The 27759-nt window shown below is 46.2% G+C and overlaps 1 protein-coding gene across 2 annotated transcripts in view; it reads right to left on the reverse strand.

Annotated features, from left to right (window-relative positions):
* The window catches only part of kif6 (kinesin family member 6), a 94776-nt gene that overhangs the window by 42158 nt on the left and 24859 nt on the right, over positions 1-27759 (reverse strand). For both annotated transcript variants that reach the window (XM_029832899.1, XM_029832900.1), the window contains 3 exons: positions 24269-24343; positions 24032-24176; positions 8137-8246 (listed from right to left, as the gene is read on the reverse strand). In XM_029832899.1, coding sequence (XP_029688759.1) covers positions 8137-8246; positions 24032-24176; positions 24269-24343 — 330 coding nt within the window. The remainder of the gene's footprint in view (positions 1-8136; positions 8247-24031; positions 24177-24268; positions 24344-27759) is intronic.

The raw sequence follows: 27759 nt of genomic DNA on the forward strand, positions 1-27759 counted from the left end.
GATATACAACTACAAACAGAAGTGGCTTTTCTGTCTTCCAGTTCAGATGGGTGATGCCAAGAGTCAGGCTTTCAAATGAACTGGAACCATATTTGAAGTTGAAGCTGAGAGGGCTGCCATCAGCTGGTCACATCACCGCATTGCTATTTACTGGACCTCTGCATTCAGCTCATTTAATTACTCTTGAGGAACACTCACAATTCCAGAAAAATCTGTAAGAGAGTGTGTGTAAAGCTGGGTTTAAAGTACTGGTGATAAGAATGCAGGGCAGAAAGGAGCTAGAAAATGGGAGAGAGAGAAGGAGAGAATCTATCAGCAAAGATCTCTGGGTGCAGGATGGAGGAGGAGCCAGCACAGAGATCTCCCATACATGACAAAAGATGTTGTGCAGCTGTAACACAAATCAAATAAGTCAAAATGAAAAAAGCAAATCCTTAATAACAGACGATATAGTACCTTATTTTGTGTTATAAACCCCCTGTGTGCAAACACACTCTCTTCCAGATTGGTCAAGCTCCATGCCTTACTATCCAGCATTGTGATTTAGACTGACTTTCTGTAACCATCCCTGCCTGTTTCTGACCAGCCAGTCTAGCCTCTGCCTGGTAAATCTCCTAGTTTTTCATTTGACTTTGTCTCTTTCAGCTCCCTCACATCTGTCTGTCTACCAAATGTCCTGTCTACCAAATTTCCTGGTTAATTTCTTGACACTGTGAATTGTAAGAACTGGGTTGCTTATCTATGGAAAGTATTCCAAGGACTTATTTTCATGACTATAAGGTGCACCTAAAACATTGAGATTTTCTCAAAAATCGACAGTGCACCTTATAATATGGTGCGCCTTGTGTGTGGACTGAGTTCCGAAATCTGCTGTGTGCCTTTGGTAGGTGCACTACGGTAAACGCTCCGCCAATCGATTAGCGGCACACCTACGCGTAAGGACCCCCTAAAATGGCGCCGGTCAAGTGACACGCATATGAGGCTTACTTTAGACTGCAGGCCATCGAATATGCGGCTGAAAATGGCAAGCGAGCAGCTGCAAGACATTTTAATATACGGTAAATGAGTCCATGGTCAGAAAGTGGAGAAAACAAGAAAGTGAACGAAAGTGAGGAAGACTAAGCTGAGCTTCTGCGGGAACAAAGCAAGGTGGCCTGAGCTGGAAGACTGAGTGGAACAGTTGGTTGTGGAACAGCGAACAACTGGAATGGCCGTCTCTACTATCACCATTCGACAAAAGGCCAAAGCGATTGCTGAAGAAATGGACATTGAGCACTTCCAAGGAGGTCCGTATTGGTGTTTTCGCTTTATGAGGAGGCGGCATCTCTCCATACGCGCAAGGACAACTGTTGTGCAGTGACTGCCCGCGGATTACCAGGAGAGGGTGGCCATCTTCCACACCTACCGCCACAACAAGCTAACACATCTATGAGGCAGCGGCGGGCAAGTTATGCCACCATATGCGGGTGGATTGTAGACGCATGGGCTATTATACCGTTTTCATGTATTGTAAGAGCTTTCACAAAAGGCGGCATCAACGCTGAAGGGAAACTGGTCGGTGAGTCTGATTCAGTTGATGAAGAAGAGGAATTTGGGATGTTGGACATTGAAATAGCGCAGCTGTTTAATTCAGATACAGAAGATGAAAACTTTGATGGTTTTGTGGCGGAAGAATTAATATTTTGTTCAATAAATGTGTCGAAACTCACCGTTTTACTTCCGTTGTAATTTTTTACTGTATGTTTTAGCATGCGCCTAATAATACGGTGCGCCTTATGTATGTTTTAAATACAGATATAGCACCCATAACTGAGACTGCGCCTTTTATTACAGTGCGCCTTATGGTCATGAAAATATGGTATGTCCTGTTTGGATTTGGATCCTGTTTGTGCTGCAGGTTAGGGTGTCTTTTTCAAAACTGTTTTTAAAGTTCCTTCTTTCATTTCTAAAACTCTGTTTTTCTGTGCTGCATTTTTCTTCTACCCTGTCAGTTATATCTGAGGTTTGCTCATCGTAAACAAGATAAGTGTCTCGATGAAGACAGTTAGTGGGTGGATGAATCTGCTTGACATCAGCTTGAACAAGTCTCAATAAATGAGTATTAAGTGAGTGATTAAGGCTGAAACCCCTTGAATTGAAAGCTGCATGTTTACTTCTGGCATAGCAGTGAAGTCAAGGATCTAACAAGTGCCATAGAATGATTTCCTCTGTGCTTTGTCATATTTTTTCAGTCATTTATTCAAAGGAATCCCCGAAAACGAGTGAGAGCATAGTTCTGTTTTTATTTTTTGTCAAGACACTGAACTCATTATCTACAATCTGAAAGCATCACAATTTTAAGAAAACAACAATTGGAAAAATATTGGTCTGTTTAATTGCTAATTGACAATACTAGTCAAAGGTTTGGATATGCCTTCTTATTAATTTTTTTTAATATTAACATTCTTTGCGATGATTTTGTAGGCTAAGTTAGGAACTCTATGAGAGCACTCTGAGAGGTTTTGTCAATATGTGCCCTTTTAACTCCAATGTATTAGGAAGAAACCTTGAGCAGGACCAGGTTTGCATGCCTTCCACTGTTGGCCAACTAGGTAAAAGATTAGAGGGGATGCTAAAGCAAGTGGGTAGGACAGAAAGAGAATGACACTATTATCGAACACGGAGAGATAAAACTATGGATTAGGAGGCCTGTAAGAAGACCTGTGCCTAACTATGCTGTTAGCAAAGTCTATGGATAGATTCAAAGAAAGAACAAATCGAAACAAGAAAGAGATCGAGATGAGGAAACATAAACCAATAAGGTCAGAGAAATATATGAGTGTATCATGTTTCTGTACCAAGGCCTATAGCAGCATAACTAAAGTGGGAGCAAAAAGGTAAGACAAAGGTTACAGCTCTCTCCACCATTCTACTTTTAAAGATTCTGGGATCCACAAATAAATTAAGCACTTTGACAGCAGAGTGGACTATTGGTAGCCTTTCCATATATGATAGATCTTAGCCTCTAAGACTCTTGTAATCAGAAATTGTATGACATTTCTTGGTCATGGTTAACATATCCAGATAAACTGGCATGAGGATTATATATATATTCTTGTTAATGCCTGGCATCCCTTGATGAATGTTCAATTATCTTCCGTGCCATATACAGTCTGGGCAAAGCAGGAAACTCCTCAAATACACACTACGGTACACTTTAAAGGCTTCATTTCAGGCACATCAACCTCACACAAGGAGAAACAAAGCAGCCAGATTTGATTCGGGACCTAACTAAACAATAGCAATCCCCCAAACTTCCTTCACCAGCCACAAATGACTGCATGACATCCATATTTATTGTCATGGCCTGTGTGTTTTGTGCTGTTTCTTTGTGTCTTCTTTTCTCTCTCTCTCTCTCTCTCTTTGAGGAGCATGGTCTCAACTGAGAGTGTTCTTGTTTGAGAATTTTCAAATTTTCCAGCTCTTTAAGCTGTATTTCTTGTTATTGTTTTGTTGGTATAGTTTATTTAGATGTTGATGGTGTCTTGTGTTGTTTTTTTAGTGTTGGGGTCCAGGGTTCCAGGTCGTGTGTTGTGGTCCTGCTTGCTTCTTCCTGCCCCCCTGCAGGAAGTGGAGGAGCCGGTAATCTGCTACAGCTGGCGCTGCAGGTGGACGCACTTGTCGGCAATCTCCATCAGCCACCTATTTAAGGATGGAGCGCCTTTCTGCCAGTGTCGGAGAGTTATTATGTTTCCACGGTCTCTGCACAGCCCTGTTGGACGGAAGAACATGCAGGACCGGACTGAAGCTCTCTGTGTGCCCGGAAGGCTGGATGAGTGCTTCTCCTGCAGTCCAGGAGGACTTTTGAACTGACCTTTTAATAAAAACTTTGGTGTTGGGCACTACTCCCACTGTGTTTTGCCTGCTTTCGGTCCAGGAGAAAACCTAGTCCTAAGAATTAGGTTAGTTTTTTGGTGTATTTTGTGGGGAACCAGTCAGCGTTTGTCCCGGTTCACGCGGAGACATGACGTTGAGGTGGGGGCCAGGTCTCTGTAAACCGTGGAGGAGGTGGCCCTTGCTCTGGGGGACGTCAGCGGACATGGGTCCGTGAAGTCAGCCACCTGGATGAACGGAGCCGTGGTGTTGTTTGTGGAGCAAGTAAACCAGCCGATGGAGGCTGGTATCAGTGTTGGTGGAAAGTTCAAGGCAGTGCTGCCTCTGAGCCAGCCGGCCACCAAAGTCGCCCTATCCAACCTGCCTCCATTCATCATGGACACATTTCTGTGCCGGAAGTTGTCAAGACACGCCAAAATAGTTTCTCCTCCGAGGAAGGTCGTGTCTGGATGTAAAGCGCCACTATTGAAACACATCGTGTCTCATCACTGGCAGCTGTATATGATCCTCAATAACCGCGATGAGGATCTGAATATGTGCTTTAAGGTCTGGGTGGACGACTTTGAATATGTCCTGTTCACCTTGTCAGCATACATGAAGTGTTTCGGCTGTGGTGAAACGGGGCATTTAATTAAAATTTGTCTGCACGCAGCCAAATCGGCTCCATCGTGCTGAGAACGGCCGAAGCAATTCGGCGCCAAGGGCCCAGGGTTTGACACGGCGACAGCCCGGTGAGTAGTGACAGGAGCACAGGTGAGGGTGAACAGATGGGCGAGAAAGGTGAGGCAGGTGAACAGGAGGGTGAGGCAGGTGATATAGATGTACAGGAGGGTGAGACAGGTGGAGTGGGTGAGGCAGGTGCTGTAGATGTACAGGAGGATGAGACAGGTGAAATGGGTGAGGCATGTGATGTAGATGTACGGGGTGAGACTGGTGGAGTGTGTGTAGAGGTAGGTGAACATGTGAATGAGCAGGGGGAAGCTGGGCTTCAGGAAGGTGGGGTGGGTGAGGAAGAGGAGCCGGGCTGTGGGGGAGCAGCTGAAGCTGTGGAGCTGATGGAGCAGGAGGCTGGTTGGTCTCCAGCTCCACCGAGGATCGGCAGCAGCAACAAGCCTTGTCCTGTTAGAGCAACAAAAAGCTGACAGACAGGTAGAAAACCTGAGGAGTCAGACAGCAGTAACATGACGATGGTGACCTTCATCAGAAGAATATGGGTAGTCAGGAGGAGAACGTTTACTCCTCTAAAATGTTAAAAACCTTCTTAAAGGAAACTAAAAACATGAAAGGGGTAAATATTGAGCATTGCTTTCCTGACAAACAACAGTTTAATCGTCCTGCCAGATGCTACGTTAAGTACAAGGCTGAGGCAAGTTTTACTGATCAAGAAGTTTTTAGACTAAGGAAACTGATTCTTAAAAATTAGGAGAGAAATACTTTCATTGTCTTGGGAAATGCACCTGTTTAGCTTTTTACTCTTCCCACTGGCTTACCTCTTTACTTATCTCTCACTTTGAATGAGCAATTTTAAAATTAAGAGTTTTAATATAAATGGAGGCAGAAAGGAGAAAAAGAGTTTTAGTGTTTGAAACAATGACGTTAAAGAAGATTAATGTCATGTTTTTACAGGAGAGTCATAGTGATGATTTTAATGAAGTTGATTAGGGGAGGGGAGGGTGTTTATAATTCACGGCACAGCCCTAAGTACTGGGATGGGGATCCTCTTTTTCAAGAGTTTTAACTCAACATCGTTTACTGTTGATCATCTTGTTCAGGGGAGATGTCGTTTAATCAGCTGCTTACTCAGGTATGTGAGCAACTTGGGATTGGATGCTGCTCTGTTTTGAAGTGATCTTAAATGTTTAAAGTTAAGTGGGTTGCCAACATTTTAGTGAGTGTTTTAAATCCTGTGCTCTTTTTAAATATCCAGGGTTAGGGTGACAGTATTGAAGCCAGCAGGCTGACGCCCCGACCCTGAGTACTGTGCTGGGACTACTCTCTCTGAAGCTGATGGAGAGAAGCCTGGAGCTCTGGAATAGAGAGGAGCAACCGAGTCCGACCTCACAGACGCCTTCCCTGACCTTCAGATGAGCCCTGGGTCTGAAAAGTTCAGTGGACCTCTCTTGAACGTCTGCCACAGGAGCAAATTGGGCCTACATTGAGCAGGCAAACAAAATCTTTATTTGAACATTATAAAGACAATTAATGGACTAGGGCTGCTCAACAGAGCTGCCTCTGTGTGGACGGACAGACTAGTGGGACGGAGTCCACATTGGAGAACTCTGTACCAACCTCTCATCAAAGAGGTTGGTACAGACATCTTAATTAGAGGATCCTGCATGGTGCCATTTCCACCACCGCTTTTATCTCTGTTTTAAACCGCAGCATCTCCAATGTGTGTCCATTCTGTGGTCTGTCTGATACGGTTTTCCATGTTTTTACAGAGTGCAGCAGACTCACAGGGGTGTTTAGTGTTTTAACAGAGAATTTTAATTGATTTAATGTCATTTTCTCTGCTCCGGCTTTTATTGGTGGCATTGTATATAGAAAAACGGAGCGCACCAGGTGTCAGGTTCTCAATTCCTTACTGGGGAAGGCTAAACTGGCAATTTACCTAACATGCAGGGACAAGATACAGGACGGGACACGTGTGACGTGGTGGCCATGTGGAAGAAGAACATTAGAGCCAGACCGATGCTGGAGTTCGGCTTCTACAGGGCCACCATGAACCTGGAAGTGTTCCAGCAACTATGGGGTCATGAAGATCTCCTGTGTTGGGTGTCGGAGCAGGGACAGTTAAAACTCTCAAACTACCTTTTGTAACAAAGATTGAGTGATTATTTAATATATGTTTTATTCTATGTATGATTGTAAATAAAAGTGGTGTTAAAAGTCTCTGTCTTACTCTCTGTCTCGCTCTGTCTCTGTCTCTCTCTCTCGGTATGGTGGATACACTTTTATGCCCCATTGCTGACCAATACACCTGCAGCTGGTTTCCAATCAACAGACTCAATAAGCTGCTGCCTTCAGTTCACCAGCGTTTGATTGTTTCATCTTGGTAAACGAGGTTCGATAGCGTCTTTTCGTGACTTGTACCTTGTATTTATTTTCTACATTTTCTCACTTTCCTTTCTTGATGTCACATGTCCTTCAATCAGAGAAACAACCTGCACTTCATGGACCTCACCTTTTCAAAACTTTGTGTACTGTTATATTTTATTCAAGATTTACTTTATACATCCCCGTAGGGAAATAGAATATCTTAATAAATATTTTATCTTAATAAAGCCATGAGTAATGCTGGTGATGCTGGAGCCCGTAGGCTCCTGGTTGTTCTCCATATGAGGATGTATATCATGAAGCCTTTCTACTACTCCCATTTTTGGTACTAACTGAACTCTATGCCATTGGGTTTGCTATATTGTGTATCATGAGGTCATCAGAGAAGAATGTGTTTACTTGACTGTATAAGAAGGAGCTATCATGTAAGCACTTCGGAGTTCTTCACCAACGGGACCACGAAACCTCCCTCGGGCAAACTGCAGTGTCCGATAGATACCAATAAACATCTATGATAATCAAGTCGGTGTCTGCAAAGATTCCTTCCTCATCAGCACGTCTCGGCTACCACCAGAAGAAATTTACAACAATAACATTCATGTAAATTCACAAACACTGAATCGTGGTACAGTAGTGCCACAGTGGAATCTGAAAAAAAATATCAAGATCAGCTGCGGAAAGAAATGTGTTATAATGTGCTTGATCACAACAGGCTGATTCTTTCTCCTTCACCTATCTTTCATTGGTCCACCTTACCCATGATTTTAACCTAAAATGGAAAACCACTCCCCTCGGTCAGGTAAAAAAATTGAGAACCATCAACGGCGTAATGGATTTTTGCTTGAATGTTTGTGACGTATTGTATGGAACTTTAGTCTAAAAATGTATTTTTGCTACCATTTTGTCCTGGTGTTTTTTAATAAACAAATCTACCATCGAGCTGGCTCTGTCAAGTCCTTGCCTGAAGTTTACAAATCTTTCAAATTGGTGCCTTCATGGCTGCAACCACTTTCAGAATCTGAAGCAGAGTGAGCTGAAGGCACTGACTTTACCTCCAAAATCCCCAGGTTTCAATCCCACTGACCATGTGTGCAATGCCCAATCCATGAACACCCAATTCAAAGCTTTTAACTTAATCTGCTACGAACAAGATATCTATGCATATATAAGTCTTGAAATTAAAAGTTATACAATCACAATACTGACTGTAGGTCATCCAATCGATAAGCCTCATTCCTGGATTCCAGAAGATCAAATCCCATCTCATTGTAGATCTCAAGATAGGAGATGTGTGTGGTAAAATGTACGTTCCTGTCCTATTGAGTAAAAACATATACAATAGGACATACAGCACAAATTAGATTAATTCATTCAGTCCTTTCAAGTAATAATAATGTCAACAACAAGAACAACAACAGCAATAATAATAATAATAATAATAATAATAATAATAATAAGCTACAAAGCTGAGTGGGCTTGGTAGCTCAGTCTGTTGGAGTTTGGGCCTGAGAACCGGAAAGTGTTCTGTAGTAGGGAAGTTGCCAAAACACCTTCAGAGCACTGTTGAGGTACCCATGAGTAAGGTACTCAACCCACAAATGCCAACATAGTGATGAACTGGTGACTTATGTAGAGGTGTACCCTGCCTTCGCCCATATGTGCACCCTCCCTGTGACCTCAAAAGGGATAAATTGGTCAAGAATATGAAGATGAATAGGACCTACAAGCAGTGATGAACCAGTCTATCCTTCACCCTTCCCGTGCCCCTGGTGAGGTTTGAGGTCTGGTTTTGTGTGGTTCTAAAAACTACTGTGAGTGTACTGGCCGTGAAACAGAACCTCTGTTGAAACAGAACCCCCTATACCACCTCATTGACCCTAAAACTGCGACATCGACCTGCTACCCTGCCATCCAGTCAGCTGTACAAGTTATCCCGACCTGAGTGGGAGGTGATGAAGAAATACATTGGAGGATTACTGGCAGCAGGGTTTATATGTCCATCATTATCACCAAGCCCCTGCTGTGTTCCAGTTATTGGTAAACGTCCTTCATGACATGATGAACATCAATATCATCCTGATTTTCTCTGAGAAAAAGGTGAAAAACTGTGGCATGTCTGCCTAGTGCTCTGCCCAAACTCCCCTCCTCTCTGTAGCTTCTGATCGGCCAGGTGCATGGCATTCCTTCTGACCTTCTGATATGACAGAATCTTCAGTTTACGTCACAAGTTTGGAGGGCTTTTCCAAGGCCTCTGTCACCCAGTCCTTGGGGTACAATCCACAATCAAATTGGCAGGCAGAGAGGATAACAGTTTTTTTTAATGAGGTCTCCACTGTGTCACTGCCGTCAACCTGTTGTCCTGGAACTCTTGGCTTTCTTAGGTAGAGTACACCCACAATTACCTCACCTGATAGGCTACTGGAGTGTCACCATTCCAGGCCGCTCTGGGCTACCAACCTCTGCTGCTTTCAGCACAGGCAAAGGAGATTTCAGTCCTCCCTGTGCAAAGGTTTCTATGCAGGACTCATGAGGCCTTGAAGAGAAGCCAGGAGGCTCTCCAATGCACCGAGGTCCAAAACCAGATTTCAACTAACCCACGTTGCAACCCAGCTCCTAACTACTAGCCGGGAGGGGGGTCAAAAGTAGAGGCAGCCCAAATCCCCAACATCATCCAGAGTCAGAAAGACCCCACTCCAAGGGGGAAGGAGGAGTGCACCACCCCTAAGTGCCGATGCAAGGATCCTGAACCACTGAGTCCCACACCCCTGAGTGGATCCTGTCATGACCTAGAAGCACACATGGCTTCCCATACAAACCCTCACACACATGTTCAGATACATACACATACGCGCAAGTATTCATTCACTCATGCAACGCCCTTCACACATTGTCATACACACACCAACATACATTCTCACAGACATGCCCATTCCCATATACACATACACATATGCACACACATTCACAGAAACACACTCTCTCTGACCTAACCTTCCCCCACCAGTGATCGTGGCGAGGCAGCACTGCACCACTGGCAGTAAAGAGCCATAGGAAAGGCCCCAACTCACTCCTAAGGACCAAAGTCGGTGGGCCCCTGCCCCCTCCCCAATGCAGACAGAGTCCCTGGCCCAGGGTAAGCATGACCCCTGGCCAAGCAAGGCCAGACTGCCCATACAGCATGCAGAAGGGCAGTTAAACTAAGGAAGGCCAAGAATCCCCTCCCCCCCCACACACACACACACACACAAAACCAGCCATATCCAACCACAACGGCCCACCCTAGCCACCCCCCACCGCCTGCACCCAAAATGGATGAACCCAGGTCATCCTGTGACTGCAGCCATAGTACCCCACCCAACAAAGCCATCAGGGAGCCATGGGCATGCCATTCTCTCGAAGGTAATTTGGTTTATCTTTTTTCTTGATTTCCAGTTCATAAGGCTAGTCTTTTAGCCATGCAGAGCATAGTAAGAAAAATTTGATGTTTTTGCATCCATATCAGTAATATTTACCTACCAAGTATACACAGTGAAAGGGAAGCCAAAATAGCCTGTTGGAACCAGTCAGAAAGGTTTTCACTTATCTCATCCCTGAATTTATTCACCAGTGGGAAGTTCCACATAGCATGAATAACTGTCAGGAATGTCATTAGTGCAGTACTCACTGTTTTCAGAATTCCTCAGACCCATTTTGACAATGTAATGAGAGAGATATGTCAAGGCTGGATACTGAGAGATTTAATTTAGATATTATTTTTGGATCTGAAAAACAAAAATGTTTTAATTATTGGAGGTAGTTCCCCCCTCCTGGGCTTCCACCTTATCGTGGTGGAGGGGTTTGCCTGTCCTAATGATCCTAGGAGCTCCGTTGTCTGGGGCTTTATGCCCCTGGTAGGGCCACCCATGGCAAACAGGTGCTAGGTGAGGGACCAGACAAAGCGTAGCCCATGACCCCCTAATGACGAGAAACAACATTGGTGCCAAGTTTCCCTTGCCCAGATGCGACAGTGTGACCTGGAGAGGTGTGATTGGGAAGAACGGCCCTCCTGATCTGAACCTGAGTGGTGTTTTGTTATTGGACTTCTGTGCTCGTCTCAGATTGTCCATAACAAACACCTTGTTCAGGCATAAAGTGCATAAATGATTTTTATTCTATTTCTATACTTTGTAAATACAATTTCCTACACTTCAGTTATATTAATCCATGTTTAGGCTGCTACTACAATTCAATTTCCCTACGGGGATGAATAAAGTACATCTTCAATCTTAAATCTTGATCAGGTAGGAGAGGAGAGGAGAGGAGATGGAGCTGTAGCAGACGGCAGCCACTCCTCGCGCTCTACAGCACTGTGTGTGTTTTTACTCATTTTAGCTTGTTTTTAGTATTTCACTTCGTCAAGAAGTTACTTTTTATGCATCCCATGGATACGTCGACCGCACAAAGAAGAACCAGACCTCTCACTTACTCCAGAGAGGAGTTACTGGAACTCGTAAAAAATAAACACGGACGGAGACACCGGGTCCCAGCTGAGCTGCAGTGGCGCTACAGAGGCTGCAAAGCCGGGGCTAAAGTACAGGCGCGGCGAACAGAAAACCGGCGGAGGCACAAACCATTGCTCCCCTCCGTGATTATGGGCAACGTCAACTCTTTAACGAATAAGATAGACGAGCTGGCAGCCCTGGGAAACCAGCAGATTTACCGTGAGTGCAGCTTGTTTATTCTCACAGAGACGTGGCTAACCGCTACCATACCCGACGCTAACGTGGACCTGCGAGGATTCACCGCGGTGAGAGCGGACAGGGACACAAAGGCATGCGGGAAGAGCAAAGGAGGGGGACTAATCTAACAACCGTTGGTGTAACCCTGGCCATGTCTCTGTGAAGGCGGTTTTGTGTTGCCCAAATCTGGAACTGTTAGCCGTCAGCATGCGGCCATATTACCTGCCCAGGGAGTTCAGTCACGTGATCGCCCTGTGTGTGTACATTGCCCCCACGGCCAACGGAGCAACTGCGTGTGAGAAGATCCACAGCGTCGCTGCACGGCTGCAGACCAAGCACCCTGAGGCCCTCCTGATCATCTCTGGAGACTTCAATCATTTGACCCTGGACTCCACACTGGCTGCTCTCCACCAGGTTATTGACTGCCCCACAAGAAACAACAGGACGATCGACCTACTGTACACCAACGTCAAGGAGGCATACAGAGTCATCGCTCTCCCCCCACTGGGCAAGTCAGACCACAACCTGGTGTACGTGCAGCCCCAGTACACCCCACTGGTCCAAAGGCAGGCAGCCTCCACACGCTCCATGAGGAGATGGACTCCTGCAGCAGAGGAGGCTCTGAAGGACTGCTTCAACATCATGGACTGGGATGTACTGCTGGGGGAACATGAAGAGGACATAGATGGGATGACCGACCGTCTCACAGACTACCTCAATTTCTGTGTAGATGTGGTTGTCCCCACCAAGACTGTACAGTGTTATCCTAACAATAAGCCATGGGTAACACAGGAAGTCAAGGATGTCCTCAATAAGAAGAAAAAGGCCTTCAGAAATAAAGACAGGGAGGAGATGAAAGAAGCGCAGAGGGAGGTGAAACGCTGCCTGAAGGAGGCAAAGAACACCTACAGGAAGAAGGTGGAGAAGAAGCTGGCTGATAACAACATGCGGGACGTCTGGGAAGGTGTCAGGACCATCACTGGTCACAAAGCCAAGACCAGCACAGAAGGGGGAGGAGTGGAGAGGGCAAACGACCTGAACCAATTCTTCAACAGGTTCAGTCAGCCCACTCCACTCCAATCCTCTGCCCCCCACCTCAGCAGCCCAGCTCCCCTCCTCCCCCCCCCCCTCCCCAGCAGCCGAGCCCCCATCTACCCCCCCTCCCACCAACCCGCCACCCACCACAACTTCCCCCAACCCCGCCTCCCCTCCTCCCTCCTCCACCTCCCCTTCCTCTACTGACCTCCCTCCTCCCACCCTTCCACCCTCTACCACCCCCATCCCCCTGCTCTCACCATCCCCACATCCTCCCTGCATCCCCCTGCTCTTACCATCCCCACATCCTCCCTGCTTCACGGCTGACCAGGTGAGGGGAGAACTGAGGAAGCTCCGGCCCCGAAAAGCAGCTGGACCGGATAGAGTCTGCCCCCGGCTCCTCAAGACCTGTGCTGCTGAACTTGGGGAGCCGCTACAACGGGTCTTCAACCTCAGCCTGGAGCTGGGGAAAGTGCCCACCTTATGGAAGACGTCCTGCATCATTCCTGTCCCCAAGAAGAACAGGCCAAGTAAGCTGAACGACTTCCGGCCGGTGGCACTCACCTCACATCTGATGAAGACTCTGGAGCGGCTCTTCCTCAACCTCCTCAGGCCCCAGGTGCAGCACGCTGAGGACTCCTTACAGTTCGCCTACCGGGACAAGGTCGGTGTAGAGGACGCCATCATCTACCTGCTGCACCGAGTCCACTCGCATCTGGACAAGGGGAGTGGCACAGCGAGAATCCTCTTTTTGGATTTCTCGAGTGCCTTCAACACGATCCAGCCCCTTGTCCTACAGGACAAGCTTCTACAGATGCGAGTGGACCCCTGCCTGGTTGCTTGGATCTCCAGCTACCTCACCGACAGGCCGCAGTTCGTCAGGATGAAGGACATCACGTCTGACACTGTGGTCAGCAGCATCGGTGCTCCACAGGGGACTGTGCTGTCCCCCATCCTCTTCACTCTGTACACCTCGGACTTCTGTTACAACTCTGAAATGTGTCACATTCAGAAGTTCGCAGATGACACAGCCATCGTTGGATGTATCAGAGACGACGAAGAGGAGGAGTACCGGTGCCTGGTGAGGGACTTTGTTGCCTGGTGCCACAACAACGGCCTGCAGCTCAACACCTCCAAAACTAAAGAACTGGTCATTGACTTTGGGAGGGACCGACCGAGACCTAGACCAGTTCAGATAGGAACGGAGGAGGTGGAGGGCGTGCAGACCTACAAATATCTTGGGCTGTGGCTGGACAACAGGCTGGACTGGACAAGCAACACGAGGCAGCTGTACAAGAAGACCCAGAGCAGGATGTACTTCCTGAGGAAACTCAGATCCTTCAACATCTGCAGGAAACTCCTCTGGATGTTCTACCAGTCTGTGGTCGCCAGCGTCCTGGCCTACGCTGTGGTGTGCTGGGGGGGGGGTGTGACAAAAGCAGACCTCTCCAGGCTGGAGAAGCTGATCAGGCGGGCCAGCTCGGTGGTTGGGATGAAGCTGAAACCTCTGGTGACAGTGGCAGAGAGGAGAACTATAGACAAGCTGCGGAGCATCATGGACAATGTCCGCCACCCTCTGCACACTGTCATCCACAGCCAGAGAAGCCTGATCAGCCAGAGGCAAACAGACTGGGGAACTCATTCATCCCCCGAACCATCAGACTGTTCAACTCCTCACTGGGGGGGAGGAGGGCCAACAGAAGGACTGGAACAACACTGCAATAACATAATACTGGGACATCCATTCATTCAGTTCATTCATTCATTCAGTTCATTTATTTACATTTCTATAGTTTTATATTTATATTCTATATTCTATTAGGTTTCCATGGCATTGGCAGAATGAATGAAAACGGGCAGCGTTTCCTTGAGCTGTGCTCATATCACAACCTGTGCATCACCAACTCATATTTTCAGTCTAAACCCCATCACAAAGTCTCCTGGAGGCATCCATGTTCTGGCCACTGGCACCAGTTGGATCTGATCATAACACGGCGCTCTGACCTCCAAAATGTCCTCCAAACACGCAGCTTTCACAGTGCAGACTGCGACACAGATCACTCTTTAGTCTGCTGTAAAATCAAACTGCAGGTTAAAAATTTCCACAGAGCCAGACCAAAAGGACCCCCCCGCGTGGACAGCAGCTGACCCAACCAAAGCTGCTGCCTTTCCTGCCGGCGGCTGTCAGACTGCACAATAAACATAACGCCTGCTAACACAATCTGAATATTATATATTCTGATATGTATATTGTATTCACCCTCTGTACTATGTACAGGTATACAGAGGCCGAGTATCCATTTATCTGGATTATTGTAAATACACATCCTCTTTGTATATTCCAAATCCTGTTCTATTTGATTTTATCTTATTTTTCTCTGCGTGCTCTTGCTGCTGTTGTTGCACTGTAAATTTCCCCGTGTGGGACAATAAAGGATCTGAATCTGAATCTGAAAATTCCTCAGTGCCCTTGAGGAATTCTACCCCCTTCTACCCCAGTGCTGCTCTGCCCAGCAGTACTGGGACGTCTTACGGGACACCATCCACAGATCAGCCCTGACGGTCTTTGGCAAAAAGCTGCGAAGGTCCAATGACTGGTTCGAAGCCAATGCATCGGTATTGACTCCGATCCTGGAACAAAAACGTATTGCCCTCACCAACTACAAATGCACGCCAAACGATAAGACCCTGCATGCCCTCAGATCATCAAGGAAGATACTCCAGCAAACCTCACGACGCTGCGCCAACAGCTACTGACTACAGCTTTGCAGCAACATCCAATCAGCTGCTGACTCTGGTAACGCCAAAGGCATGCACGACGGCATTAAAAAGGCGCTTGGATCAACACATCACAAAATTGCCCCATTAAAATCTGCCTTAGGTGAAACCATCACAGACCGCTCTAAACAACTCGACCGCTGGGTAGAACATTACTCCGTGCTCTATGCCAGCGACAATACTGTCCCGGATGCAGCCCTCTGCTATGTTGAGCGACAACCTGTAATGCAAGAGCTTGACATGGAACCAACAACGGAGGAGCTAAGCAAAGCTATAGACAGCCTAACCTGTGGTAAAGCACCAGGCAGCGATGGCATCACAACTGAAGTCCTCAAGTGTGGTAAGCCTGCTGTTCTCGACAAACTGCACAAGCTCCTCTGCCAGTGCTGGCGTGAAGGCGCTGTCCCACATGACATGAGGGACTCCACCATCATTACCCTGTATAAGAACAAGGGAGACAGGAGCGACTGTAACAACTACCGAGGCATCTCTCTTCTCAGCACTACCGGCAAACTCTTTGCCAGAGTTGTGCTGAATAGACTCCAGGTCCTCGCTGAGAAGATCTACCCAGAATCACAGGCTGGGTTCAGAGTAGGAAGGTCCACCACCGATGTGATCTTCTCTTTGAGACAGATGCAGGAGAAGTGCAGAGAGCAGAGAAAGCCACTCTACATGGCCTTTATTGACCTTACAAAAGCCTTCGACCTTGTGAGTAGGACCGGTCTCTTCCAGCTGCTCGAACGGATAGGCTTCCCCCCTCAACTTCTCCGCATCCTACAGTAATTTCACACCGACATGCATGGCACCATCCAGTTTGATGGATCCACTTCGGACCCCTTCAAAATCTGCTGCGGTGTCAAGCAGGGATGCGTGCTGGCGCCCACCCTTTCGAGACATTCTTTTCCCTGCTTCTGCGCCAAGCTTTCGGTACAGCTACTGAGGGAGTCTACCTTCACTCAAGGACAGATGGCAACCTTTTCACCCTTGCCCGTCTGAAAGCCAAAACAAAGGTCAGGCCGCTCGTCATCAGGGACATGCTGTTTGCCGACGATGCAGCAGTGGTAGCACACTCCCAAGAGCACCTGCAAACCCTCATGGACCATTTCTCCCACGCCTGCCAGGACTTTAGCCTGGTCATCAGCCTGAACAAAACCAAGACGATGGGACAGGGCACTGAAAATCCTCCGTCCATCACTATCAACAACTACACATTGGAAGCCATAAACACCTTCACCTACCTCAGGTCCACCATCACTGACAATCTGTCCCTTGATGTTGAGCTCAGTAGACGCATTGGAAAAGCTGCCTCAACTTTCAGGAAGCTGACAGAGAGGGTATGGGACAATGCAAAGCTCACTACACATACAAAGGTGCAGGTGTACAGAGCCTGTGTCATTAGAACACTCCTCTATGGTAGCGAAACCTGGACCCTATATTCCCACCAAGAATGGAGGCTAAACAGTTTTTACCTTCGGTGCCTTACGCGTATACTGGGAGTCACCTGGAAAGACATGGTCAACCACACGGCAATCTTAGAGAGAGGACAGCTTCCAAGCATGTACTCCCTACTGAGGCAAAGACGTCTACGTTGGCTGGGCCATGTCTGCCGGATGGATGATGGTCATATTCCAAAGGACATCCTGTTTGCCGAACTGTCGTCTAGGATTCTTCTATCCTCAGAACAAAGTCTTACTATAGTAGATGTCTTTCAGATAATGCTGTAGCTTAAGGTTTAAGGAAGTGATCCCTGTGCTAATCCCAGGACCACTGTGTGTTTCCCCAGGGGTAAATCATTATAATCTTAGCCCTGCTGAGGTTGACTCTATTGCGGAAGGTGCAGCAACCTCACTGAGAATCACGCTTGATTCTGTTGCCCCCCTGAAAAAGAAAATAGTAACTCAGAGGAGGTGTGCCCCCTGGTATAATTCACATATCAGGACCCTCAAGCAGAAAGTGCGAAGACTGGAAAGGAAGTGGCATTCTTGTAAAATAGACAGCTATCATGTAGCCTGGAAAGACTGTCTATTAGTTTATAAAAAGGCCCTCCATAAGGCTAGAACAACTTATTTTTCTTCTTTAATTGGGAAAAATAAGAGCAACCCCAGGTTTCTTTTTAGCACTGTGGCCAAATTAACTAAGAGTCACAGTGTTTTAGATCTGTGTATCCCTTCTTCCCTTAGTGGTGAAGACTTCATGAGCTTCTTCACTGATAAAGTTCTAGCTATCAGAGAGAAAGCTAACCAGGCCATCCCAACAACTGGACCATCACCAGATGTGCTGACTGTGGGAACATACAGGTTCTCCAACGAGCCCTTAAACTCCTTCAGCCCTATATATTTTTCTGAGACGTCATCGCTAATTCAGAAATCCAAGACCACCACGTGTCTTTTAGATCCCATCCCAACACACCTGTTGAAGGATGTTTTACCATTCATAGGCAGTTCTATCCTGGACCAGATCAATGGTTCTTTAGTGTCAGGTTATGTATCCCGGTCCTACAAGGTGGCAGTGATTAAGCCGTTGCTTAAAAAAACATCACTGGATCCTGATGTATTAGCAAATTATAGGCCAATATCCAACCTTCCTTTTATATCTAAAGTTCTGGAGAAGGTGGTGGTGACTCAGTTACTGGAGCACCTGCAGAGGAACAGCCTGTTTGAGATGTTTCAGTCAGGCTTTAGAGCTCATCACAGCACAGAAACAGCACTTCTTAAAGTTATTAATGATCTTCTCATAGCTTCAGATCATGGACTGGTCTCTATGCTGGTTCTGCTGGACCTCAGTGCTGCTTTTGATACAGTTGATCACAGCATCCTGTTACAGAGACTGGAACATGTGATTGGGATTAAAGGGACAGCACTAGACAGGTTTAGATCATATTTATCTGATAGATACCAGTTTGCTCATGTCCATGGTGTTCCGTCCTCATACAGTAGGGTTAGCCATGGGGTTCCTCAAGGTTCTTTACTTGGACCAATCCTCTTCACCTTGTACATGCTTCCCTTAGGGAACATTATTCGGCAGCATGGGATACATTTTCATTGTTATGCTGATGACACTCAGCTTTATTTATCCATGAAACCAGAGGAGACAGAGAAGTTAGACCTGTCTTAAAGACATAAAGTCCTGGATGTCTTCAAATTTCCTCCTCCTTAACTCAGGAAAAACTGCGGTCATGGTGTTTGGTCCTGAACCTCTCAGGGATAGATTAGATCATATGATCACTCTAGACGGTATCTCATTAACATCTAGTCTCTCTGTGAGGAATCTAGGAGTAACTTTTGACCAAAATCTCTCCTTCAACTCACACATTAAATTAGTCTCTAGAAGTCCCATTTTTCACCTGAGGAACATCACAAAGATTAGGAAGCTACTGACGCGGCATGATGCTGAAAAGTTAATTCATGCTTTTGTTACTTCCAGGCTGGACTATTGTAATTCTTTATTATCAGGGTGTCCAAACAACTCTTTAAGAAGCCTCCAGTTGATCCAAAATGCTGCAGCTAGAGTTCTGACAGGTATTGACAAAAGGAATCACATAACTCTTGTAATGGCGTCGCTTCATTGGCTGCCCGTTAAATTTAGAATAATTTTTAAAACCCTTCTTTTGGCCAACAAGGTCCTCAGAGGCCTAGCTCCATCCTACCTGGAGGAGCTAGTGATACCTTATCAGCCCAATAGACCGCTCCGCTCTCAGAATGCTGGTCTACTTGTGGTTCCCAGAGTTTCTAGGAGTAGAATGGGGGACCGAGCATTTAGCTACCAGGCCCCACTGCTATGGAACCAGCTCCCTGTCCAGGTACGGGAGGCTGACTCCATCGCTACTTTTAAGATCAAACTTAAAACCTACCTCTTTCAAAAAGCTTATTGTTGTTAATTCTGTAGTTCCAGTTACTATCATAGACAGACAAATTTTCATACTTAGGGGGTCGTCTAATCATTAGGTTAGCATTTTAGTTATGCTGCTATAGGCCAAGGCTGCCGGGGTCCAGAAACATGATCACCTGACAGGCCTCTGTCACCCCACTGGGAAATGGTCTCTCCTCTCCTCTCCTCTCCTCTCCTCTCCTCTCCTCTCCTCTCCTCTCCTCTCCTCTCCTCTCCTCTCCTGCTCACCAAATAGACTAGTGATGTTATTTCTTGTGTAGTTTTTCTGCTCCCCTCCCTTTTGTATTCATCTACAGGTATCGCCACCTTCAGAGCTGCATACTAACCCCCCCTGCTGACCCACTCAACTTGACTCTACCGGCAGCTTACTTTGCTTAATATAATGTATTTCTGTATGCATTTTCTATGATCTATGCCTATTCTCTCCTCTACCTCTCCTCTCCTCTACCTGTCCTCCCCCTTCTCCTCTCTCTATACCCAGCCGGCCATCAGCAGGAGGGTCCCCCTACATGAGCCTGGTCCTGCTCAAGGTTTCTTCCTGTTAAAGGGGAGTTTTTCCTTGCCACTCTTGCTTGTCTGGGGTTAGGCCCTGGGATTCTGGAAAGCGCCTTGAAACAATTTTGATTGTATAAGACGCAATATATAAATAAAGATTGATTTGATTTGATAAAGTAAAAAGTACTCCACAGAGTAAAACAGGGAGTGACAGTGGTTTAAACCAACTACCAGTATTCCTTCACTAGACCTAAATGTACAAAATTGTCCCTGTCTTCACAAACAAGCTCCGTGTACTTCCTGTCTATCACATCCAAGACTTTCTTCTCCACTCTCAGTTCAAAAAGTAACATTTCAGACACGGTTCTCACCTTGCAGATTATGTAGAGAAGCTTCAGATGACGCTGAATGGCTGGAATGACGGTAGGTGTGCAAATCATCTTAATGATTTTATCAAAGTTCAAAAGGACATACTCATTGTTGGGGTCCAGGGTCCCGGGTTGTGCATTGTTTGTTTTTTTCCTGCGGGGGGATTGGAGGAGATGATTTGCTGCAGCTGGCGCTGCAGGTGGGGCGCACCTGTCAGCAATCTGCATCAGGCCACCTATTTAGGGACGGAGCGCCTGTCTACCAGTGTCAGAGAGTTATGGTGTTTTCTCTGGTCTCCACGTCACCCTGCGGGAGTGGAGAGCGCGTGGGACTTGACTCCCATGTTGGCTTTTCTCTGGAGCTTTTTGTGCTCCCTGGAAGACTGAAGGAGTGCTTTTCTGTGGTCCAGGAGGACTGCCAGTTGCATTTGTTAATGTCTAGTGTTTGGACTTTTTATCACTGTATTTTGCCTGCTTTCGGGTCCTGTAAAAACCCAAACCTTAACACTCAACCTCCATCTGGGACAGACACGTGCTGCCTCTGGCTTGGATGGCTGACTTTGCATCTGTAACATCAATGGTTGCGAAGTTTCTTGACAGTAAAACTCAGCAGATGGAGCAGCACTGTCTTCAAGGTACTGATGAAGAATAAGAGAATCCAGCCATCCATGTCATCGATCCGGACACTCTCAGCAGGCCGGAGTTTCTCTGGTGAAGGGGGTAGGAGTGGGTTCTCCATCGGATATGCCAGCTGGGCCTCGAGGTTAGGAAAGTCCAGGGGAGGATTCATCTCTTCCCAGCCGTCAGACTCCTCGCATGTGCTGGCGCTAAAAAAGATTGGAGTTATGCGTCTTGGCTTCTTGCAGGTCATGGTGTCTGATGGTTGAATGGTAAAACCTGAAAGTGTGCGTGCTCACAGCAATGTTACAGGTGTGTCTTCGAATTTCAGTTTTTTCTTGACGGCGAGCGGTTCATTCTGCAGCTGCGACATACGAAAGAAGGACCCATTCTTCTCAATCTATATATATATATATATATATATATATATATATATATATATATATATAGCGTCTTTTACAATCAAAATTGTTTCTAGGTGCTTTACAGAATCCCAGGGCTTGACCCCAAACAAGCAACAGTGGCAAGGAAAAGCTCCCCTTTAAGAGGAAGAAACCTTGAGCAGGACCAGGCTCATGTAGGGGGACCCTCCTGCTGATGGCCGGCTGGGTATAGAGAGAGGAGAAGGGGGAGGACAGGTAGAGGAGAGGAGAGGAGAGGTAGAGGAGAGAATAGGCATAGATCATAGAAAATTATATTAAGCAAAGTAAGCTGCCGGTAGAGTCAAGTTGAGTGGGTCAGCAGGGGGGGTTAGTATGCAGCTCTGAAGGTGGCGATACCTGTAGATGAATACAAAAGGGAGGGGAGCAGAAAAACTACACAAGAAATAACATCACTAGTCTACTTGGTGAGCAGGAGAGGAGAGGAGAGGAGAGGAGAGGAGAGGAGAGGAGAGGAGAGGAGAGGAGAGGAGAGGAGAGGAGAGGAGAGGAGAGGAGAGGAGAGGAGAGACCATGACCCAGTGGGGTGACAGAGGCCTGTCAGGTGATCATGTTTCTGGACCCCGGCAGCCTTGGCCTATAGCAGCATAACTAAGATGCTAACCTAATGATTAGACGACCCCCTAAGTATGATAATTTGTCTGTCTATGATAGTAACTGGGACTACAGAATTAGTGAAAATAAGCTTTTTCAAAGAGGAAGGTTTTAAGCCTAATCTTAAAAGTAGAGATGGAGTCAGCTACCCTTACCTCTACAGGGAGCTGGATCCACAGCAGGGGGGGCCTGGTAGCTAAATGCTCGGCCCCCCATTCTACCTCTAGAGACTCTGGGGACCACAAGTAGACCAGCATTTTGAGAGCAGCGTCCGTGACTCCCGTAACTCTTCAATATGCTCCGTCCATGCAGTTATGGGGAGAGCAAAGACCGTGCTGTATGTTTCCAATACAGGGGAGTCTCTGCCGTCCATGTGCTTATGTTGGCACGGGTAAACCAGCGACATAGCAGTAAGACATCCAACTCCCACAACACGCTGAACAGAACTCTTTGCTCCCCAGGATAGACGGCGGTTGGGAAAGGCTTAAGTTCCTCGGTCTGCTGATGGGTTTCGGAGCAGTCCCTTTGGATGCCGTCGGGCATCATCAAAGACAACACTTCCCAGTCAGCGGATCTTAGTCCAGCTGCCTCCAGGTCAGGGTTGGTCTGTTTCCACAGAATTAATTCATCTGTCTCATGACGGAAGAGAAACCCGGAGTCTTCCTTCTAAACCACGATCCTCAAGGGACCATTTCCCAGCCAAGGATTCAAAAGACAGTATCTGCGTACAACTAACATTTTAGCTCTCTGTGGAGCCATCTGATATGCACCCAAAATCAATTAATCTTCTTAGGGTAAAGTTTCAATAAAATCCAGATTTCTTCTTCAAGTTGGTCCAGACATGGTGGTTGGTTAATTTTCCTGAATAGAGGCCCTGGAAGCATTGCCGATACCAGCCCATTTTGCCTGGGTAAAGTACGCCCACAACTCTGTCACGTGTTCTGCCACTGGCTTATCTCCTTTTGGGGCATCATTTGGCTTTCATACCATGAAAAGTTGTTTCATTGGTACTGGAGTTCATCTAGAGGGCTCAGGAGGGATGCCAGGTCAACTCTGGAGGCTACTTAGGATTCTAACAAGCACTCTGCCGACTGCCACCGCCATCCAGCTTACCAACCAGTTCACTTTGTCAGGCAAGCCATCTGCAACATTCCGTTGGCCACCAGGTCCCATAAGATTTCACCTTGCTTTATTGACCCCTTCTCAATTGAAAATATTATTAATCATTCTGGTTTGTCCTACCTGAATCCTTGAAAATCTATCCAACTTTCCATGTTTCTCAGCTAAAGTCTGTCTCCATCAGCCCTTTGTCCCCTCCCTCCAAACTTTACTGTGCATCAGTTAGAGGACATTCGACGCTGGGGCTTCCAATTCCTGGCTGATTGGGCGGGCATGTGCCGGAGGAATACTCCTAGGTGCAACACTCTTTTATCCTGGATCCTGGCTTGATTGTTGTTCCACTGAGAGAATCCCGATAGGCCTGGTGGGTCGCCGGGAGGTTTCCATTGATGGGAGGGGGAAGTAAAGAGTTTTCCCTCATGTTTACCTCTCCCCCATCCTCTCTCTATTAACAGGCTGGGTAGGGCTGCTACCTGGGGGCTGACTCCATCAGATTTTCCACACATCTGCAACTCATTCATTGACAATCATCCACAACTGCCTTGTCTTTAAAAGACTAATTCATTTTTCCATCACGCTTATTTTGACTGTCTTTTCATGCAGTACTCTGACACCCACAGAGCCCACCCCCAGAGACCTTTTTTCAGCCTTGCCATGGATGTATCTATGCTGTGAACTCCTTGTACTCTGGCTGATTACTTTCAGTAAAGAGCCAAAATCTATTCCTAAAGTCCATGTCTGCATTTGCGGGTTCAGTTCACATCTGCACACTTGAACAATTTGGTATGAGCATACCTTCAGGTAGATAATTATTACCTTGCTAGTTCATTTTAAATTACTGATCCTTTCACTTCACATGCCAAACATTCAGATTCAGGTCCTTTATCTGCATGCATTCCTGACTAAATGAGTTTCCTGTTATTCAGTTGAATGCCTGTATTTAATAAATTGAGTTCATATTTGTCTTATTAAAATGCAGAAATCACAACTCAATTCGTAAATAAATGGACAAAAAAGACTCAGCAAAATTCAAAACACGTGTATGTACCTCAGTGCACTCATATAGGTAAGAAAGAGTGCGCGGAATAATGCCACGGTCACTGTAATGCTCAGCTCCTCCAGTCATAGTGAAGGTCTTCCCCGTGCCTGTCTGGCCGTAGGCAAATATGGTCCCATTATAACCAGCCAATACACTGTAGAGACACATTTAACAGCCAGATGGTTCATATGAGATAGATATATGCACACTATTTGCTCTTGAAAATATTTACAAATAATATCTCACCTGTCTATTACAGGTTTAGCAGTCTTTTCAAAAATGTCTTCTTGTTTGACCCATTGATCAAATACATTTTGGAACCTTGAAAAAAGCAAGATAAAACAATTACCTTAAAAAACACATATTTAAAAAAAATACAAATTAGAACATTTCTCTTTGCATTTTCTTCTGCTTTACATGAACAAAAACTCTATTTATAAAACACATTAAAGTGCTGCACTTATAGTAAAGTAATTTTTTTTTCCCCCAGAGAAAACAACAATCACGAAATAAGTTAAGAATTGTGGGAGGATGTGAAATGGAATTTGATTGTGAAATGTAAATTGAGTGCAGAAGGAAGGGTTGAAATGTAAATTTAGGAGAGCAGATGAAGTCCATTTGGTTCCTCATTCATTTACAAGGAAACAAAGACGCGCTGAGGTCCAAAGAAGACCAACGTCAAACGACTGAGGAGGGAAGTTCTCAGTCATTCAACTTCTTGTGCCAGCCGGAACACATGCTGTGAAGGCACCAAACTCCTGCGGCGCATGCAGCGCGCACCTACTGTGTTGACATCCTGTGTCCTGTGCATGCAGCACACACATGCGGTGAAGACGTCCTGTGTCCTTCGGCTATATAAGATCAGAACTGTGAACACTTAATAGAGATCTCTCCGCATGCTTCCGTGTGTGTATCCTGACCAACTGACTGGATTAAAACACTCTCCTACGCAGTAACTTAGATTAATCGTTTTCTTCTCCAAACGGCTTAAAAATTCCGCGACAGATGTCATAATTCACCTGTCAACCTGCATGTCAATCATATTATATAAACCCCAGCCTTGCACAAACTCACTGACAGATTGTGTTCAGCTCAATGCGAGACTTTCAAGCACTACTTTGTACAGTTTTGCTGCTTCCCAAACTGCCTGTTTCTGACCTGCATGTGCCAGTAATCAACCTTTTGGGAACTGACAGTTTGTTGTCAGGCTTCCATCCATGGGTTGAACGAGCCCACAATTCCCCCACCAGTTCCACCACAGGACTCTCTCCACTTCAGTTTGGTTATGGATACGAGCCTCCCCTATTTAAAGCACTCCAAGAAATCGCCTTCTCTCAGCACTTGTTTTGCTCACTGTTCTAATTGTACCTGGGCCCAAGCTTGAACCATGCTTCAATGTTCCATGGAACATTGATCCACCTTAGCTAATTACCATCACCCTGGGCTGTTGAGTGAGCCATAAGGGTTGGCTTTCCACCTGGAACCTTACACTCTGGATGGAATCCAATAATCTTGCTTCCAAGTTCATTGGGCTATTCCCCTTCAGACTGTCCGATTACTGTGATGGTGATTAGATTTCAACTTCCTGAAACCATGCGGGTTCATCCTACATTCCATGTTTCGAGGGTTAAGGACTTCCACAAGATTTCCCTGTCTCCAGCTGTTCCACCTGCTCCTCCCCCGGGTTCATCAACAGCAAACCAGTGTACTGAGTAAATCATATGATCTGCTGTGGGGGGAGTGGTCCAGTACTTGGTGGACTGGGAGGGTTATGGCTCGGAGGAGAGGTCCTGGTTCCTGCTTGCCACAGCTTGAATGCGAACCTTATGGCAGATTTTCATTGCCAACATCCAGACTAGTCATCAGCAAGATTAATCATCATGCAGACTGCGTCCACAAAGGTGAGGAGGTTTCTGTGGGGGAGACGGAAAGCACCCACTCTGAGGCCAAGTCCATCCACCCAGCTGATGGGACGGACTGTGGTGGCTCTGAGGATGCTGCTCCCCAGATTCCCATTATTGATCGAGCCATGGGCATGGAGTAGTACAGCTCCCAAGAGTTTTAGGTCCTCCACCATTTCCCAACCTCCCAACCAGTTGAAACTTTAGGGATATCAGGAGCGATCCTTTGAGGAAGGGGTTCACCCACCAAACTTTTATACCTGTGTCCACCCTCAGTCAACCACGCCTGCACCTCCTTCACCTGCATCAGTCACTGTATATAAACCCCAGCCTTGCAGACACAGATTGCTTTAAAATCGATGTCAAAATTTCCCAGCAGTACTTTAAGGGCTGTTGTCCCATTTGTTTACCCTGCCTGTTCCTACACATACATACTTCCTAATCTTTGTGATGTTCCTCAGGTGAAAAAGAAACAGAAACATTCACACCAGTGGCCTGCTGGAGGTCATTTTGTAGGGCTCTGGCAGTGCTCATCCTGTTCCTCCTTGCACAAAGGAGCAGATACCGATCCTACTGAGGGTACCGCCCTGTCCAGCTTTCCTGGAGTAACTACCTGTCTCCTGGAATCTCCTCCATGCTGTGTTGGGAGACACAGCAAGCCTTCTTGCAATGGCACGTATTGATGTGCCATCCTGGAGGGGTTTGACTACACATACTGTGTGTGTGTGTATATATATATATATATATATATATATATATATATATATATATATATATATATATATATATACACACACATATATATATATATATATATACACACACATATATATATATATATACACACACACACACGGCTCAAAAAATTAGAGGAAGACTTTTTAATCAGAGTATAGCAACCTATTAGTCAAACTTCTGGGATATTGATCTGGTCAGTTAAGTAGCAGAGGGGGCAGTTTCTGCTGCTTTGTTGTTAATTAAATCAACAACAGGTGCATCAGAGGGTCAACATAGAGACGGCCCCAAAAAAGGACTGGCTTCCCAGGTTGAGGCCCACTGATACTTTTTTTTCCCCTCCTCATCTCTTTTGGCTGATATTTCTTTACTGACTGACTTTCTACTGCTGTAGTTATTCATTTGGCTTGGATCAACATCTCTGTTGATAGCATGGTGCGGTACATGGACGCTACAGAAGTTGCACAAGTAGTCCAACTCCTCCAGGATGGCACATCAATACGTGCCATTGCAAGAAGGCTTGCTGTGTCTCCCAACACAGCATAGAGGAGATTCCAGGAGACAGGTAGTTACTCCAGGAAAGCTGGACAGGGCCGTAGAAGGTCCTTAAACCCTCAGTAGGATCGGTATCTGCTCCTTTGTGCAAGGAGGAACAGGATGAGCACTGCCAGAGCCCTACAAAATGACCTCCAGCAGGCCACTTGTGTGAATGTTTCTGTTTCTTTTTCACCTGAGGAACATCACAGAGATTAGGAAGCTACTGACGCGGCATGATGCTGAAAAGTTAATTCATGCTTTTGTTACTTCCAGGCTGGACTATTGTAATTCTTTATTATCAGGGTGTCCAAACAACTATTTAAGAAGCCTCCAGTTGATCCAAAATGCTGCAGCCAGAGTTCTGACAAGCATTGACAAAAGAGATCACATAACTCCTGTAATGGCATCGCTTCATTGGCTGCCCGTTTAATTTAGAATAATTTTTAAAACCCTTCCTTTGACCTACAAGGTCCTCAGAGGCCTAGCTCCATCCTACCTGGAGGAGCCAGTGATATCTTACCAGCCCAATAGACCACTCCGCTCTCAGAATGCTGGTATACTTGT

The sequence above is a fragment of the Takifugu rubripes genome, chromosome 2, assembly GCF_901000725.2.
Source record: "Takifugu rubripes chromosome 2, fTakRub1.2, whole genome shotgun sequence".
NCBI lineage: Eukaryota > Metazoa > Chordata > Actinopteri > Tetraodontiformes > Tetraodontidae > Takifugu > Takifugu rubripes.